The sequence below is a fragment of the Hypanus sabinus genome, chromosome 9 (assembly GCF_030144855.1).
Source record: "Hypanus sabinus isolate sHypSab1 chromosome 9, sHypSab1.hap1, whole genome shotgun sequence".
NCBI lineage: Eukaryota > Metazoa > Chordata > Chondrichthyes > Myliobatiformes > Dasyatidae > Hypanus > Hypanus sabinus.
The window spans coordinates 26,767,243-26,783,276 of NC_082714.1; the positions used below are offsets into that span (position 1 = coordinate 26,767,243).

The 16,034-nt window shown below is 41.5% G+C and overlaps 1 protein-coding gene across 5 annotated transcripts in view; it reads left to right on the forward strand.

Annotated features, from left to right (window-relative positions):
• Positions 1-16,034, forward strand: part of nde1 (nudE neurodevelopment protein 1) — a 75,378-nt gene that overhangs the window by 25,294 nt on the left and 34,050 nt on the right. For 3 of the 5 annotated variants that reach the window (XM_059979364.1, XM_059979361.1, XM_059979365.1), the window contains exons 7-9: positions 4,710-4,792; positions 11,109-11,263; positions 12,598-15,315. In XM_059979364.1, coding sequence (XP_059835347.1) covers positions 4,710-4,792; positions 11,109-11,263; positions 12,598-12,691 — 332 coding nt within the window. In that variant the 3' untranslated portion in view covers positions 12,692-15,315. Of the gene's footprint in view, positions 1-4,709; positions 4,793-11,108; positions 11,264-12,597; positions 15,316-16,034 lie in introns of those variants that run through there. The other 2 variants (XM_059979362.1, XM_059979363.1) reach the window with 1 other exon arrangement.

Genomic DNA, 16,034 nt, shown 5'->3' on the forward strand with positions numbered 1-16,034 from the left:
AGCCTGCTGGTCGACTTGCAAGGGAAAAGACTGGTACATGCCGAGCCTTTCCAGACGTTCTCCCCGGGTGAAGCCAAGTTGCTGGTCCCACACCTGGACTCCATCATGCTGTCGGACAATGGATTCACCAGAATCCTGGCGGACTTCCCATCGACTCTGGCACCGCAGTTCATGGCAGCCATGCCCAGACACAGGGTTCAGCACGACATCCCGACCCAGGGACCACCCCTCCACGCCCGCGCACGAAGCCTCCCCCTGGAAAAGCTCCGCCTGGCGAAGGAGGAGTTCAAGAGGATGGAGGAATTGGGGATCGTACGGAGGTCCGACAGCCCATGGGCCTCCCCCCTGCACATGGTGCCCAAAGCAGTCGGGGGTTGGAGACCATGCAGCGACTACTGCAGACTGAATGAGGCTACCACTCCAGACCGCTACCCCGTGCCGCACATACAGGACTTTGCAGCAAACCTGCATGGGGCAAGAATATTTTCCAAAGTAGACCTCGTCTGGGGATACCATCAAATCCCGGTGCACCCTTAAGGCATCCCCTAAACAGCACTTATCACCCCGTTTGGCCTGAAGAATGACGCACAAACGTTCCAGCGGCTAATGGATGCGGTGAGACGCGACCTGGACTTTGCGTTCATCTATTTGGATGACATCCTCATAGCCAGCAGTAGTTGTCAGGAGCATCTGTCCCACCTCCACCAGCTCTACTCCTGCCTGAGTGATTTTGGCCTCACAATCAACCCGGCCAAATGCCAGTTCGGTATCGATACCGTCGACTTCCTGGGCCACAGGATTACCAAAGACGGGGCAACACCTCTGCCTGCCAAGGTAGACGCGATCCACCACTTTGCCCGGCCCAACACGGTCAAAGGCCTACAGGAGTTCGTTGGTATGGTGAACTTCTACCACCATTTCCTCCCCTCAGTAGCCCGTATCATACGCCCTTTGTACACCCTGATGTCAGGTAAAGGCAAGGACATTACATGGGACGAGGAGGCCGCGACTGCTTTCGTTAAAGCCAAGGAAGCCTTGGCGGATGCCGCGATACTGGTGCACCCCAGAACGGACGTTCTGACCGCCCTCACAGTGGACGCATCCGACACAGCAGTCGGTGGGGTGCTGGAGCAACTCATCGAGGGGCACTGGCAACCCCTGGCGTTCTTTAGCAAGCACCTACGACCACCCGAACTCAAGTACAGTGCTTTCGACCGGGAGCTGTTGGCACTGTATCTGGCAATCCGGCATTTCAGGTACTTCTTAGAAGGCAGGCCATTCATCGAGTTCACGAAGGTATCCTATCCCTGGTCGGCTCGCCAGCAGCGACATCTGTCCTACATATTCGAGTACACGACAGACATCCAGCATGTCTCGGGAAAGGACAGCATCGTGGCGGGCGCAATCTCCAGACCAGTTGTCCAGGCCCTGTCCCTGGGGGTGGACTATGCAGCACTGGCGGAGGCGCAGCAGGCAGATGACGAGATGCCCAGCTAAAGGACCGCCGTCTCGGGTTTGCAGCTGCAAGACTTTCTAGTAGGCTCAGATGAGAGGACCCTCCCGTGCGACGTGGCTACTGGCCAAGCTCGCCCTATCGTCCTGGCAGCCTGGAGCGGCGATTTTTCGACTCCATACACGTTTTGGCACACCCATCTATCAGGACAACCGTCTGGCTGGTCTCCAGCAAGTTCACGTGGCATGGACTTCGCAAGCAGGTCAGTGAATGGGCCAGAATGTGCGCGCAGTGCCAAACAGCCAAGGTGCAGCGGTACACTAAAGCCCCGCCGCAGCAGTTCGAACCCACCCACCGAAGGTTCGACCACATTCATATGGATATCGTGGGCCCCCTACCAGTGTCCCATGGAGCGCAGTACCTCCTAACTATGGTAGACCGGTTCATGAGGTGGCCAGAGGCGGTCCCGCTCACCAACACATCTGCCGGTTCCTGCACCCCGAGCACCTGGGTAGCATGCTTCGGGGTACCGGCCCACATTACCTCCAACAGAGGCGCCCAGTTCACCTCCAGCCTGTGGTCGGCTGTGGCCAGCCTGTTGGGAATGCAGCTACACCACACTACTGCCTGCCACCCACAGTCGAATGGACTAGTGGAACGCTTCCACCATCACTTGAAGTCGGCTCTCGTGGCCCGCCTGAGAGGACCTAACTGGGCGGACGAGCTTCCCTGGGTCCTGCTTGGAATTCGCACAGCACCCAAAGAGGATCTGCACGCCTTGTCGGCCGAGTTGGTGTACAGCGCACCCCTGGTCGTCCCAGGGGAGTTCATACCAGTCCCAAGGGGGCAAGAGGAAAAACACACAGCAGTCCTGGACAAACTATGTGAAAGGCTCGGCAACCTGGCCCCTGTACCGACTTCACAGCACGGACGGACCCTGACCCATGTACCCAAAGACCTGCAGAACTGTAAGTTTGTGTTTGTACGAAGGGGCGGATACCGGGCACCGCTACAGTGGCCGTACGAGGGGCCGTTCAAGGTGATCAACAACAACAGGTCCACATACGTTCTGGACATTGGGGGGGAAAGAGGAGGTTTTCACAGTGGACCAACTTAAACAAGCCCATGTTGACTTGCCGCAGCCGGTTGAGGTTCAGGCACCCTTGTGCAGAGGCAGACCTCCCAAACAGAGGCTGATCCAGACTCTGTACATTGGGGTATGTATTGCCGGTTCTGGGGGGGGGGGTGGGTGGGTTATGTGGCGATCCACTTTCTGCGCAGGCGAACTGGCTCACAAATAGCCAGCGCACAGGGGGGAGACATTGGTAATGCACCTCTGATGTCATTTCCGCCTGGAGAGGGCGGGCACTAGGGATTAAATGCCAGCGCCGTGAAGTTTGAATAAACTAATCTCAAAATGACTTACCGACTGCGTGTCGTCTCTAGCTCTGTATGTAGTACATCGCTACATAATAATCAATTGGGTTGTGTAGTAGTTGGACACTGGCCTTTTAGTTTTCGAAGATGTGAATTTAATTCCAACCAGTTTGATAATGAATGACTTTAAATTTGGGACGGAGGCATACTGAGCAGATTGTAGGCAGCCTCACTTTGAAAACAGTTGTTTAATGTTGCATCTTGGTTACTAATGCAATGACTCAAAGATCAGGTTTCAATATGTAATAGTGACGTAATGGATTGAGTGTACTGTATTGTAAATTGAGTATAAGGAGGCTTCTAAGAAAGATGATTGAAGTGTGAGATAAAAGCATAATATAGGGAAACAAGGGGTTCTTAATTTCAGGTGGATAGCAAAACAGTGCCCCTTAAGTATTAATGTTCAGATGCAATTTGGGTAGTACTGTCTGTTCAGGAAGAGCAAAGCAATTGGAACTTCAGCTTTTACTGCAAGCTACTTAAAAAGGAATTAAAATACAATAGCAGAAATTCTGGCTGCTGTTGTACTGAACTTGAGACAAGTGTAACTCCCTGGGTTGCCTCAGGCTCACTCAGCTCGTTCTCGTCTAGGGGGAGCAGCCTTCGGCCCCACCAAACTGGGTAATCAGCTGGTGTGGATGCTGTGTGATGTCCCTGCCTCGCCCAAAAACAGACAGTACACCATATGTGATTAAATGATTACAATTTATAAAGATTACTATACTTAAGTGATTAATAATGAAACAGTACATATGAAGGAAACGAAAATAAAGGCACCAAATTTATCAAAGTCCAAACCACTTTGTGCACAACCGTTGGAGCTCAATTACTGAAGTCTTCTGGCCACCATTCGATCCCCTCCGAACTCCTCGACTCACAGCTCAGGACCACCCGAAGTGGTCAACCAAGCACATTTATCTTTGTCTCCTCTCCTCGGGGTACCTCCTGGCCTTGGACCCCTGCTTGGGTTCCGATCCTCGCCCAGTTTACAGCATCGCGTCCTCTCTCTCTCACCCCTTCACTCCGATCTCCCCAAAAGCCCGCCAACAATAGCTTACAGACTCAGAAGAAAGAACAACATTAATCCCAATTGGTTAACAAAGGAATACAATTCTCGTTATCAGTAAATTTTAACCCAAACAAGCTTCCAGCACACACTCGCAACAAAGAAGTATGCCTACTTTTAACAAAACAAAGAAACCATTTTGATTAACATAAGCAGTAACAAAGAAAAAGAAGAAACCCCCTTTACACGAGATAAGAGTAATCTTGCTGTTTTAGTCTCTATTTGAATGTTCTGCCTTGGTAGAAGTTCAGTATAATGTCACTAGATTAATCAGAAATAGAGTAACTTGATTTGATATAATCTTGAGAGATCACTTTGAACTTAATTCCAGTAGAATTGTACCTGTTTAGACATGGAGTTAATTTAGCTGGCTGTAGAATCTAGTCCAGAAGTATAATCTCATGATAAAGGGTTGGCCATCTCTTATAAAGTTGGCTTTGTTGTGCTTGGATGTTTAGTATGTTTAAGATTATCTTATTAGATGGTTAGATACCAAGCAAATACAAGGATCTGGGAATCGAGCGGGGGGTGGGGGGGGTGGAGGGCAGGTGCTGGAGGAAATTCAGCTGCAGGATGGTGGGCTGACCCAAGTCTTGTGTGTTAAATGGCCTCCTTAACGCATTCCTTGTAAACTGTACTGAAATTTCCAAGCATACTAGAGTGTTCAATAACTGACTGGTTTTACTCTTATTTGATTAATGACTTTTTCCTAATCTGTTATTAATTGTGCATTTTTGTTTAAACTTTTTTCAGATTGTTATACTGGCAGTCCTCTGACTCCATCAGCCAGGATATCTGCACTTAACATAGTGGGAGACTTGCTTAGGAAAGTTGGGGTAAGGATTGCAGCATTATGTGCAGGGTTAATTGAATATCTTGGTTCTCTAATTCTCATTCTTGGCCTCTCGATGTTTATGACTATTTTGCATAAAAATTAGATTTTGGGCAAACCTGGGAATTCCAAACTGAACAATATTGGAAGTTTGAGGTAGTTCATTTCTGAAATGAGCACTAACAGTTGAAAAACTCTTCTACACTGTTTTTATATTCACAAAAGTTTGAGTCCTTGAGCTCATGTGTGCCTTTAAGGTTAAAATATCCACTAATTTTTCCTTGCACTTTTTTAGAGCATTGAATATTTTATTGAAATTTAATATTTATATTTCACTAATTTACACTTAGTGAGTTAACTGGAAATGAATGCCTAAAGTTGAATTATCCAGAATTCTTGTAAGAATTAGTTGATGTAATTCTGTAAAGCTGAATGTATGAAGAAGCTGAGGTTTTGGTTTTGTTCTGGTCACTCTATTTGACACTGTGGATACTTTTGATCCATTACTGACTGAGGTCAGTATCAAGTCTTTTTTTTCATTCATGGTTAGTTTTTATATGAAATGGTTTGCACTGTGTTGTGGGCCCAATAGTCAGTTTCAGTGGACCTGTCAGGAAGCCAGCCTTGCAGGGGTAAGTATTGAGGGGATAGGGGAGGACAGTTGGGACCAATATCAACTGATGTGGTGAGAGTAGCACCCTCACTAAATTATTGTCTAAATGTGTGTTAACCTCAAATCATTGTAGAATATGTACATATACTAACAGGTTGTTTAAAGTAATAATTTGCCCACTAGTTTACTTGTGTTATCAGACCATTCGCAATGTCCATAAAATAGATTCATTATTAAGCTTGTACTGTTTTTTCAGAATGCAATTAAAATACTTTATTGGTTCTGCAATGGAATCAGATGCCATGTGTTACTAGTAGATTCTGGTCATGATGGTTCAGATTATGATGAACAATGTTCTGTCAGAGTGGGGTTTTGAAAACTGTTCCTACTTGCAGAATCTTAAACAATTTTTCTATGCCTCAATTAATTCATTGTGTGAAGTTGGTCCCTTTATTGGAGGCTACTTGAAGGGATACTGCAGCATAACTGAGTTATACGTGTTACCCTATTTTTGTAGCTTGAATTGTTTGAGGTATGAACTCTATTTGGTCCCAGTTTTGAACCTTTTTTAAAGACATTGATGCTTTAAATATTGTGTGAAGAACAACATATGAGAACTTGGAATAAAAAAAAGTCATATCACAACTCTTCTGTTTACCCATGTGAATATTTGCAAATGTTCTGCCAATCCAAAAACATTCCGACCATTTAGAGCTAATTAAAATTGCACTGTTTACAGAATGAATAAGGCTTGTGATTGAGAATGTAACCTATAATCTGGTCAATGCAAGACAGCGACAATGCATTGAAAATTTTGCAATAATGAACTGTGCTCAGGAGCTCTGAGAACAAAAGGACTTTTGCAGCCAGTTGGACATTCCTTTTTACTTTTTCTAAACTTGTAAATCCTAATAGAATTTTCACATCATTTAAGTTGTTGAAATGGGGCCATTTTATTTGAGATTAACTGATTCTGTTATATAATAGCTCTGATCCTGTAAATGTTCTTCTGAGCTGATTATTAAATGTTGGGTTACTTGTAAAATTAAAATCTAAGTAATTTACTCAATAACAATTGTATTGAATTCCTGAGATAATCTTTTCAATAAGCCCCATGGGAGACTTGGCTGGGGATAGTTTTGCCTCAAGTGAACAACAAAGTCTGCAGTAAATTGGTTCATTATTGTCACATACCAAAGATTGTTGGAAAACTTTTAGCATGAGATGCATATAGATCATTTCATCAGTGCATCTCAGTAGTACAAGGGGAAAACAATACAATGCAGAATAAAGTACATTTTGAGAGAGTGCAGGCAGACAAAAGGTGCAAGGCCAAAACAAGGCAGGTTGAAGGGTCAAGTGGTCCATTCAGCTGTTTTATAACAGCAGGGTGCAAGCTGTCCCTGAGTTGGTAGCAGGAGCTTTCAATTGATCAGTTTGATTGCTTTGGAATTCTGACCTAACCTGGTTTTCCTGCAATAAACTTTGGGCAGCTGACTGAAGCATTTATTGACGCATATAAGACCTGATTTTAGAGGAAAGGTTGCATAATAAAATGCCAACTAAGTTTATTCAGTGTGTTAGTCCAAAGAGGAATTGTTATGTATTTAGTTTTGATGACAGCATTGTCATGTATTATTTGCACTTCTGACTCATGCTTTATTGCTGACTTTAGGCTGGTGTTTAAGGTTTTCAAACAAAAGAATTTGATTAACCAAATACATGTATTGCAGCAATGCTGTTTATTTGGAAATAAAACAATGAATAGCTGTTAGTTTGCATAATTTGTGGAGCCACCCATTTGCCAATTGGGTATTTAGTACTGCCACTTGTTTGCCCATCTTTCTTGCATCAGTTGTGTCTGTCAATTCTCCAAATGGGTGGACCCCAACTGTTCTTGGGTTGCTAATATAGTTCCCCTTTTAAGAAAAGGGAAATGAGGAAAGCGTGCTGGTCTATAAGTAAGGTTGAAATGCAGAGTCCTTGGACACCCACTCCCTGCTATCCTGCTGGCAAATGTACAGCCTCTGGAAAATAAAACTGACCTCTGAGCAAGACTGCATTGCCAGGGGATGTCAAAGACTGCTGTGCACTTTTCACAGAAACGTGACTCTCACCCAACATTTTGGATGCCGTGCCACAGCCTGAGGGCTTCACATACACCACAAAGACAGGACAGCTAAGTCTTTTACAGGTAGAGGAGGCAGATTATGCTTCACGATTAACTCATTGTGGTGCACAGTTCTGTGAAACATCTTGTGGTTAGGTGTCATCTATTTTTATCTGTCAAGGGAGTTTTCCACCATCATCCTGATAGTGATGTACATTCCATCCCTGGCAACATCAGGCAGGCTCTGGAGCTGAGCACAGTGATCAGCAGTTGCCAAACAGCGCACCCGGATGCTTTTCCTATCATTGTGGGGGATTTCCACCAGGCCAGCTTGAAGTCTCTGAACAGCTATCACCAACATACCACCCGTAGAACCAGAGGAGACAACACACTTGACCACTGTTCCATCAGAAACACTTATAGTGCCATCCCACACTTTGGAAAGTGTGATCACCTGGGTGTACTTCTACTGCTGGCATACAGGCAGAGACCAAGGACTGCAACACCAGTGGTGAGGGCCAAGAAAGAATGGTCAAAGGAGATGTAGGGGCACCTACAGGACTCCTTTGATTCAGTGGACTCAGGAATTCACTATTTGGGAATTCGTCTTCATATCTGAATATACCACAGTTGTCACTGACTTCATCAAAATCTGTGTGTGTTTCAGAACATATGGGACATACCCAAACCAAAAGCTGTGGATAAACCAAGAAATTTGTAGTCTGAGGGCTCCATCTATGACATTCAAGACCGGTGATCCAGAACTATACAATAACTCCAGAAACTACCTACAAAAAGACGATAGACTAGAATTTCTACAGGTGTACTGTGGAGAGCATTCTAACTGGTTGCATGAATGTCTGGTACAGAGGGGCCAATGCTCAGGATCAGAAAAAGCTGCAGAATGTTGCAAACTCAGCCAGCTCCATCATGGATACCAGTCCCCCCAGCATCGAGGACATCTTCGAAAGGCATTGCCTCAAAAAAAAAAGCTGCATCCATCACCCAGGACATGCCCTACTCATATCTACCATCAAGGAAGAGGTGCAGGAGCCTAAAGATATATACTCAGTATTCTGGGAACAGTTTCTTGTCCTCTGGCATCAGATTTCTGAAAGGACAATGACCCCTTGAATACTAGCTCACTACTTTCCTCTTTTTTGCACTAATTGAATTTAATGTTCTTTAAATATATATATATTAAATTATATATATTTTATTAAATATATATATATATATTTATATTCACACATATATAATTTTGTTTTGTTGCACCATTGGTTAATTGGGACAACTACTCAAAGAACAAAAACTAACCAAGAAAATAGCTGGGATTCCCTTTTATTTGGGACACTATACTGTTCAACTGGGACAAGAGCCTGTTGCTGAACAGTTTCTTGATTCCCCTAAATTGTTTTGCAATTAAGTGCAAACTCCAATTAACTTAAACCATTAAGTGCTCATTTCACTTTAATCACTTTCCCTAATTAGAGATGATGGGGGCAGGGTGGGGGAAATCGCTAGGTTTTCTCCACCCTGAGTTAACAAACTAGGATGCAAGCAATCTTGACCAGGTGGCATCCACTAAGCATAGCCAGCCTGTTTAGTGCATTCAACCCACCTGCAGTTTCTACCACCAGTGAGCATATTTTTCTTCAGCAACTGTGACACAAAATACTTAGTCTTGCTCTGCTCCTAGTAGGCCCTTTGCTGCCTCTTACTACCCATTTTCAGTTTCCACACTTGTCCAAGGTTTGCTTTTGTTTTGGTTCATTCTTTAATTGGGTTTATCCCTCAGTATTTTGCATTTCACTTGGCTCTTGAAATGTATACCAATATTTTCATGTTTTTTCTCTCCTTTGTACCATTCAAAAGTACCTGACAGTTCTTTGTGGAAAATATGCTGTACCTGTATCTGAAGTACTGCCGCATTGATCTCCCGTGCTTCGGTTACATTTTCCCTGTCGGAATATGTTTCCCATTTACTCTGGCTAGTTCCCTATTGTCTAATGAAGTTGGTCATCTTCTAATTTAGGTTCACGAAATTAAATTGTATCAAAAACTTAAATTACTAATGGGAAATGTTAAGGAATAATGTCCATTCTTGTCCAGGTTATTTCCCACTGATACTTAATCCATCTGGCTTGTTCATTTCCCAGCACCAATTAGTTGCTGAATTTTAAAACACAACCATAATCTTAAGTGAGTTCAGTGGCTATTTGGGAAGTATCCTTGTCCAAGGGGGGAGAAAACAGCACGGAATCTTCAGAGCACAAGTGGAGATAGTTTTGTTACCATGTGGATTGACTGTTTTTTGGTTATGTGGAGTGAGCTGTAGGAAGTAGAAGAGGAATATTCAAAGTCTTCACCCAATAGATGCGTCTTTTAATATTGATCCAGAAAGCTTTCTGAAGTAAGGCATTTGCAACAGCATATCCCAAACCTACAACCTTTCTTATTAAGGAGGACATGATGATAGCCTTTTAGAACACCATCTAAGCCACATACTGTCTGATTTGGAATCAGACTTTTGGAAATGTTAGTACTCCCTTATGTTTGCGTTGTTTAAATCTTGGAGTTTCTACCCAAAGGCAGTGCGAGTATCTGTATCTTCACCAGTAGAACAATAGCTCACCACCACTACCTTGAAGGCAGTTAAAGATGGGTTTAAAAATACTGGGTTTGGAATACCCAAATTACACCCCTTCCTCTCTCGCCCTCCTGCCCTTCACCCCTGTGGGGGGGGGGGGGGAAAAATAAACTACAATTTTGTTGTGCTGGTGCTAGCAATATTACCTTGGTATATTTTGTACCTTGTACCTCTTCTACCACTCCTTGATGTTTAAAAGTCCCAACTTTTCTAATCCTTGGCCATGCGGCTCAGATAACACCATTGATTGGTTAGCTTTTTCAAAAGCCAATTACCTATTCAAGTTCTAAGGAGTGACAATTATGAAAATTGCTTTCACCTGACTCCTTGGGGTTAAGAAATGTAAAGGTCAAATTATCAAATTTTTCAGTGTTTCTGTCGGAAGATATTTTCCCTAGATCTAAATAAATTTAAAGAATTAATATTGTTTGGTTTTTTTTTGAAGGTGTGAAAAGGGGAGGTTATTTCTCAGGTTATTTTTTTAAAGGTTTGATTGTGATATCCAGCTTTTTCAGAAGATCCAAAAAAAATTGTGTATCTGCCCAGGTGCTTAAACAGCAGTTTTTTTGGAAGAGATTTTAACACTTTTCCAAATTATTATGAATTACATCTGAAATATACAGGGGTTAAGAAAACCTCTTTCTTTTTTTAAAAAAAGCTTTCAATGTGTGAACAAATTAACCCTTGACTACTTTTAAAAGGGATTCAATACATGAAATGTGATTTAGATCTTGAAATTCTGGAATAAGTTGCACATCCTGTGGAGGGCAATAATACGCCTAGATGCGTCTAAACTACTGGAAATAGAAGAAGAAGAAAAGTGGTGGTGGAATGACCACTCGGTAAAGTCAGCAATAAGATTCTGAAATCCTGCAACAGAGTTGGGAAGTTGGGGGTTTCTAAGCTGTGGTTTGTTGATTCTTATTGCTTTTTTTTTAAAAAAATAGGCTCTAGAATCCAAGCTTGCATCTTGTAGGAATTTCGTCTGGGATCAGTCTCCAAATCGTGGATCTCTGCCATCTGCTCAGAATGGAAATCACACAGTCAAAGACAACAATGATAACCGGGTGTCAAATGCTAATCTACCCCAATATGACAAAGGGTCAGTAACATGCATTTTGAGAGAATTCACTAAGATTGCTTGTGCACTAAAGTTTTATTATTACATCAGATTTCTTTAAACACAAGTCCCGTTCTACTTTTGTGAGGAGGTCAAGAGAAAGTTTGTATTTTCATCAATAGTTCTGTTAGCATTTCTAACAGTCTGTGATGTAGGTTCAAGTACTGCTACACAACTGGAACACACAGATAAATGGGAGTTGTAAGGTTGGCAGGAATCTTTCAGATGAGGTTTTAAAGTGAGCCCTGCCTTAAAACAAAACAATGAATTTAAGATTCAGGTGCAAGAGTCATCTATGGTGACCTGGCAATGTTTTTTTTTTCAATGGTCTAACTTAAAAAGTTGCCCAGTGAATAGCACATTACTGAAGGGAGCAAGGAAGCCAGCTTGTTCATGTTAGTGGATGTAAAGGAACTGGGTGTGTCTTCACTTGGCACGTCACCTTTTGCCTAACAGCAGAGAGGAGAAGTTCTCGCTGAGCAGGGAAAGTTTAGTGTCATGCTTGTTTTTACTTTAGATCCATGGCAGTAATGGGCCCATCTGACCCAACAAGCATGGGCTGCCAATTATACCCATGTAACCGATTAACCCACACATCTTTGGAATGTGAGAGGAAATGTGAGCACCTGGAGGAAACTTGTGTGGCGACAATATGAATGTACAGACGGTGGTGGGAATGGAACCCGGGTCATTGGCACTATTATAGTGTTACGCCAAATGCCATGTTACCATGTCACCCTTATCAACTCATCCCATTAAACACACAAAATGCTGGATGAATTCAGCAGGCCAGGCAGCATCTAAGGAAAAGAGTACAGTTGACATCTTGAGCCAAGAACCTTCGTCAGGACTTGGCCTGAAATGTCGACTGTACTCTTCCATGGGTGCTGCCTGGCCTGCTGAATTCTCCCAGCATTTTGTGTGTGTGTTGCTTGCATTTCTAGCATCTGCAGCTTTCCTCTAGTTTGTCTTCGGCTCATTCCATTTTTGATTTTAGCTTGAAGCAAACGCAAGATTAAAAAATCCTGCGAGTATGTAAAGGAAGAGTGTTATTCACTGTCAATGAGAGCTGCATCTTACTGGATGCCAGATTGTTTCAGGTCCATGTAGTTGCCATTTATTCAGGTAATTTTGTATTTAACTTCAGCTCATTGACATGATTTTTATAAAGTAGGACCCAGACAAATATAGAAATAGTGAAAACTTGGAAAGAAGTGCAGATCTTTTGAGCATTTTTTACTTTACAAATGTCTTGTGCTTAAATGGTTCATTCTTCTTCCCAAAAATAATTTGATTTTTTTTTGGTGTATTTTCAGGTTAGCAAAGAGACTTGAGTTTGGGACAATTGCCTCAAGAGTCTGCATGCAAGCCACTGTGTCACCACAGGGTGTTGTCAAAATCTTGCTCTGAGCATGGTAATTTTGAACTCTTAACATGTTTTTAAAATAATATTTTTGTAACTAAATTGTTATTGCTTTCAATGGGGATGTTAGTAAAGGAAAAGTTTTAATTTTTTTTCACTGGTGCAAAATAGTTTTTTTGAAAGCTAAGAGTAGATTTTTCTTTCATATTGAAGGTGTATGGCCCATATTATGACTGTTTTTAGAAGCCTTGTTCCACCTTGGGTGTGGAAAAGAGGGCTCACTTTTAAAAAAGGGAAGTATAAATGAAAAAATGCCAGTTTAAGATTTGGGTTTGGAGCTACATTCTGCTAAACTGCTACAATTAGTATAGTCACAGAGGGGACCTGGCTAATTGGAGACGTACCACTAAGGGGAGTGTTCCTTTTTTTAAAAAATGTTTACTTGCTCAGTAACTGGTAGCTTGAACCTTGGCATTCTAAACTTGAGATATTAGGAGCTAAATTAATCCATTTAGTATTTAATTGAATAACATTTGGCTTAGTTGAAAATGCTGACTCTACTTAAACTTGTTAGAAGATTGTTATTATTTTCTTCCAAACTTGTAGGTAGCGCACTTGAGATATCAGTTTATCTTAATTATTTCAAGTAACTTGTATTCAATGATGCACCAGTATACAATGTACCTGTTCTGTATATTCTCTGGGTCCTGTTCAGCTAAGGATAAAACTATTACAATCTGTTTAATTGTGTAACTCACATATTCATTTGTCAATTTTGTCCTGTAAATTTCGTCAGCTTGAAGATTTTGTGCATGCTTGTTAGCAAAGCAGTCAACCTCTGTTCTCATTCTTGTATATATTTAATCTGTTGCCTGTATATTTAAGATGACATGAGCTCTTAAAACAATCCAAATGTGTTCTAATGCTTTAGTTGGAAACTTGTTTAAAAATTGTGTATGCTGCTTTATGCAGACTTAGTCCAAATTGTGTACAATTTAAAGTGCAGCAGTGAGGTTCATTTATTGTACACTGAACAGTGCTTCTTTAACATTTCACTGCACTTGAATGAAATGTGAATGGAAAGGATATGGATTATCTGATTTAGTTCAATGAGCTCTCATTAATAGCAAACACTAGAAATTGTTTCTGTTTTACAATCTATTAGAATGCTGCTGGTACAGAGTCCTGTGATGCAGCCATTACTGTTAGTAACTGGATAATTGATTCAAACATTGAAATGATGCAAACTGCATTAGCTGAAGAATTTTGCACTGTTCCCAGGAGAAATATTGTTTTGTTTTTTTATTTTGTTTTAAAATTGGTGCATTGGAAAGTGCACCAAGAAAATTGGTTAGCATTGGAAGGGGAAGGCTGAGTTTGAATATCAATTTATTTTTAATCAGATGAGGAATAGCAGTGAAGTTCTTGGTAATGAAGTGCAAAGTAGATGAGCAAGAGCATAGAATGGATAGTGCCTTGATGATCAGTGCCTTTTTATGATTTTTGGTATATAGAATTAATTGAGGTTCAATGTTGTGATCTGGTTTGGTTGTCGAGTTGTATGCCACTGTAAAGCCAATAAATCCTAAGGATTTGACCTTAAAAAACCTAATTGATGGAACAAAATTCTAAACATGGTGTAAAACCTATATCAAAATCTTGATATTACCACTGGGAGGCAGCTCTGAGACTGTTGTGCTAAAGAATTAGTTCTCATTATGATAAAGTCATCACCTTGTAAAAGGAGGTTTCTTGTCGGGTGAATAACCAAAGCTTGTTGGCATTATGCATGGTGAGCACCAAAGCTCAGCTGAAATAGAAATCCTAGCATCCTCTCCACCAACCCCCCCACTCTCTAAAGGCAGGAAAGTGGTAGTAAGATGCAGATCATTATCATGAATCAAAACTGGTATTTGTATTTTTGCCCAATTAAAAGCTGGTTTACATGGAGCCAACAAGTCTTTGCAAAGGCATGGATGTTGTCTATTGTAGAGACTTCTGAGGAAGGATTATATCTCTGACCAAATGACTAGATTGATAGCATATGTGAACTTCGTCTGCTCAATGCACCAATGTTCAGTTTTCGTACTTGCATAAAGTTTTGGATCCATAATTATCCTTGCACTCTAATAGATGGTCTGTCTTGGAGAGGGAAACATTTGCAGACTTGCACCTCATGCCTGTATTTAATTCTGCTACTTGGTGCCTTAATTACCATCTCCTAACAACTACCTACTGTAATATTTGTTTTCCATATGGGGTCTGTCTGACACCAAATTAAGTTGGGGTGATGCCTCTTCGACCTATTATCAAAAAAGCATTGCCAACATCCTGTAGATTAAATATTTGGTGGTATTCTTTGCCAACATTGTCATGTAGTGTATTTTTGGTTTCCCAACTTGGACAGATGATTGTTGTGGGGTACTTCTGCATTAGGAGGGAGACACCATTGTTTTCATGCCTGCAAATTCTGATTTGCCTGTCTTCACCCCTTTAGTACAGTATTTCAATTGCAAAAATCACTTGAGGATTAAATGTGTACAGTATGCTGCTGCAGATTTGAGTCCTCATGTCTATTTACAATACGTTGCCATATCCATTTTGTAATCCTGCAATGTATGTAAATTTACAGCATTCCTTAACCAGTCAACTGAAATAAAGTTGCTATCGTTCCCCATGTTGCTTGAGTTACTTTGCATTGTTTCAGTATTTTAAATGTTTTCTCAGCAGGTACAATGGTTTATTATACAACAATGTCCATGTCTGTGCCGCTGTGGATAAATGCATTTACTGGAGTAACATCTCAGAGGAGCTAGCAACCTTTCTGAATTGACTTTAAAATGCCAGCTCCTTATCTTGACTGTGGCTTTTCTTGAAATCTGGATAGGACTATGTTAGTTCTTTCTGGATACATGGTTAATAGAAACTTGAGAAAGAAACATGGCAGCAAGCCCCTTTTTCCTTAATCAAGTTTTTTTCTGCCTGACTAGAAACATCCATAGATCTTCCCACTGTTTACTCCAATTGTAATTCTCTCTTACACAATTTTGTGCTTTGGATCAGCGTTTTAAGAAATTATTAATTATTTATTAAATTTTAGAAAATTGCAAGAATAAATGTGATGATAAAATAGTAAGAAAAATAATATTAACCCTCCCCCCCCCCCCCCCCCCCCCCCTTAACCCTTGTCTAAAGAAAGAAGAGAAAGATTGCCTGGATATCAGAGGATCCCCACATGCTTCATGGAGTTCAAAATAATTTTAATATTTTTTCTTTCCCCAATTACTTTATAATTTTATCTTCAAAGGACCTATGTATTTAATCCTATCTTTTGTAAGTATGGGAACCAAATTTTCAAAAATATATCATATTCATTTCTTAGATTGTATG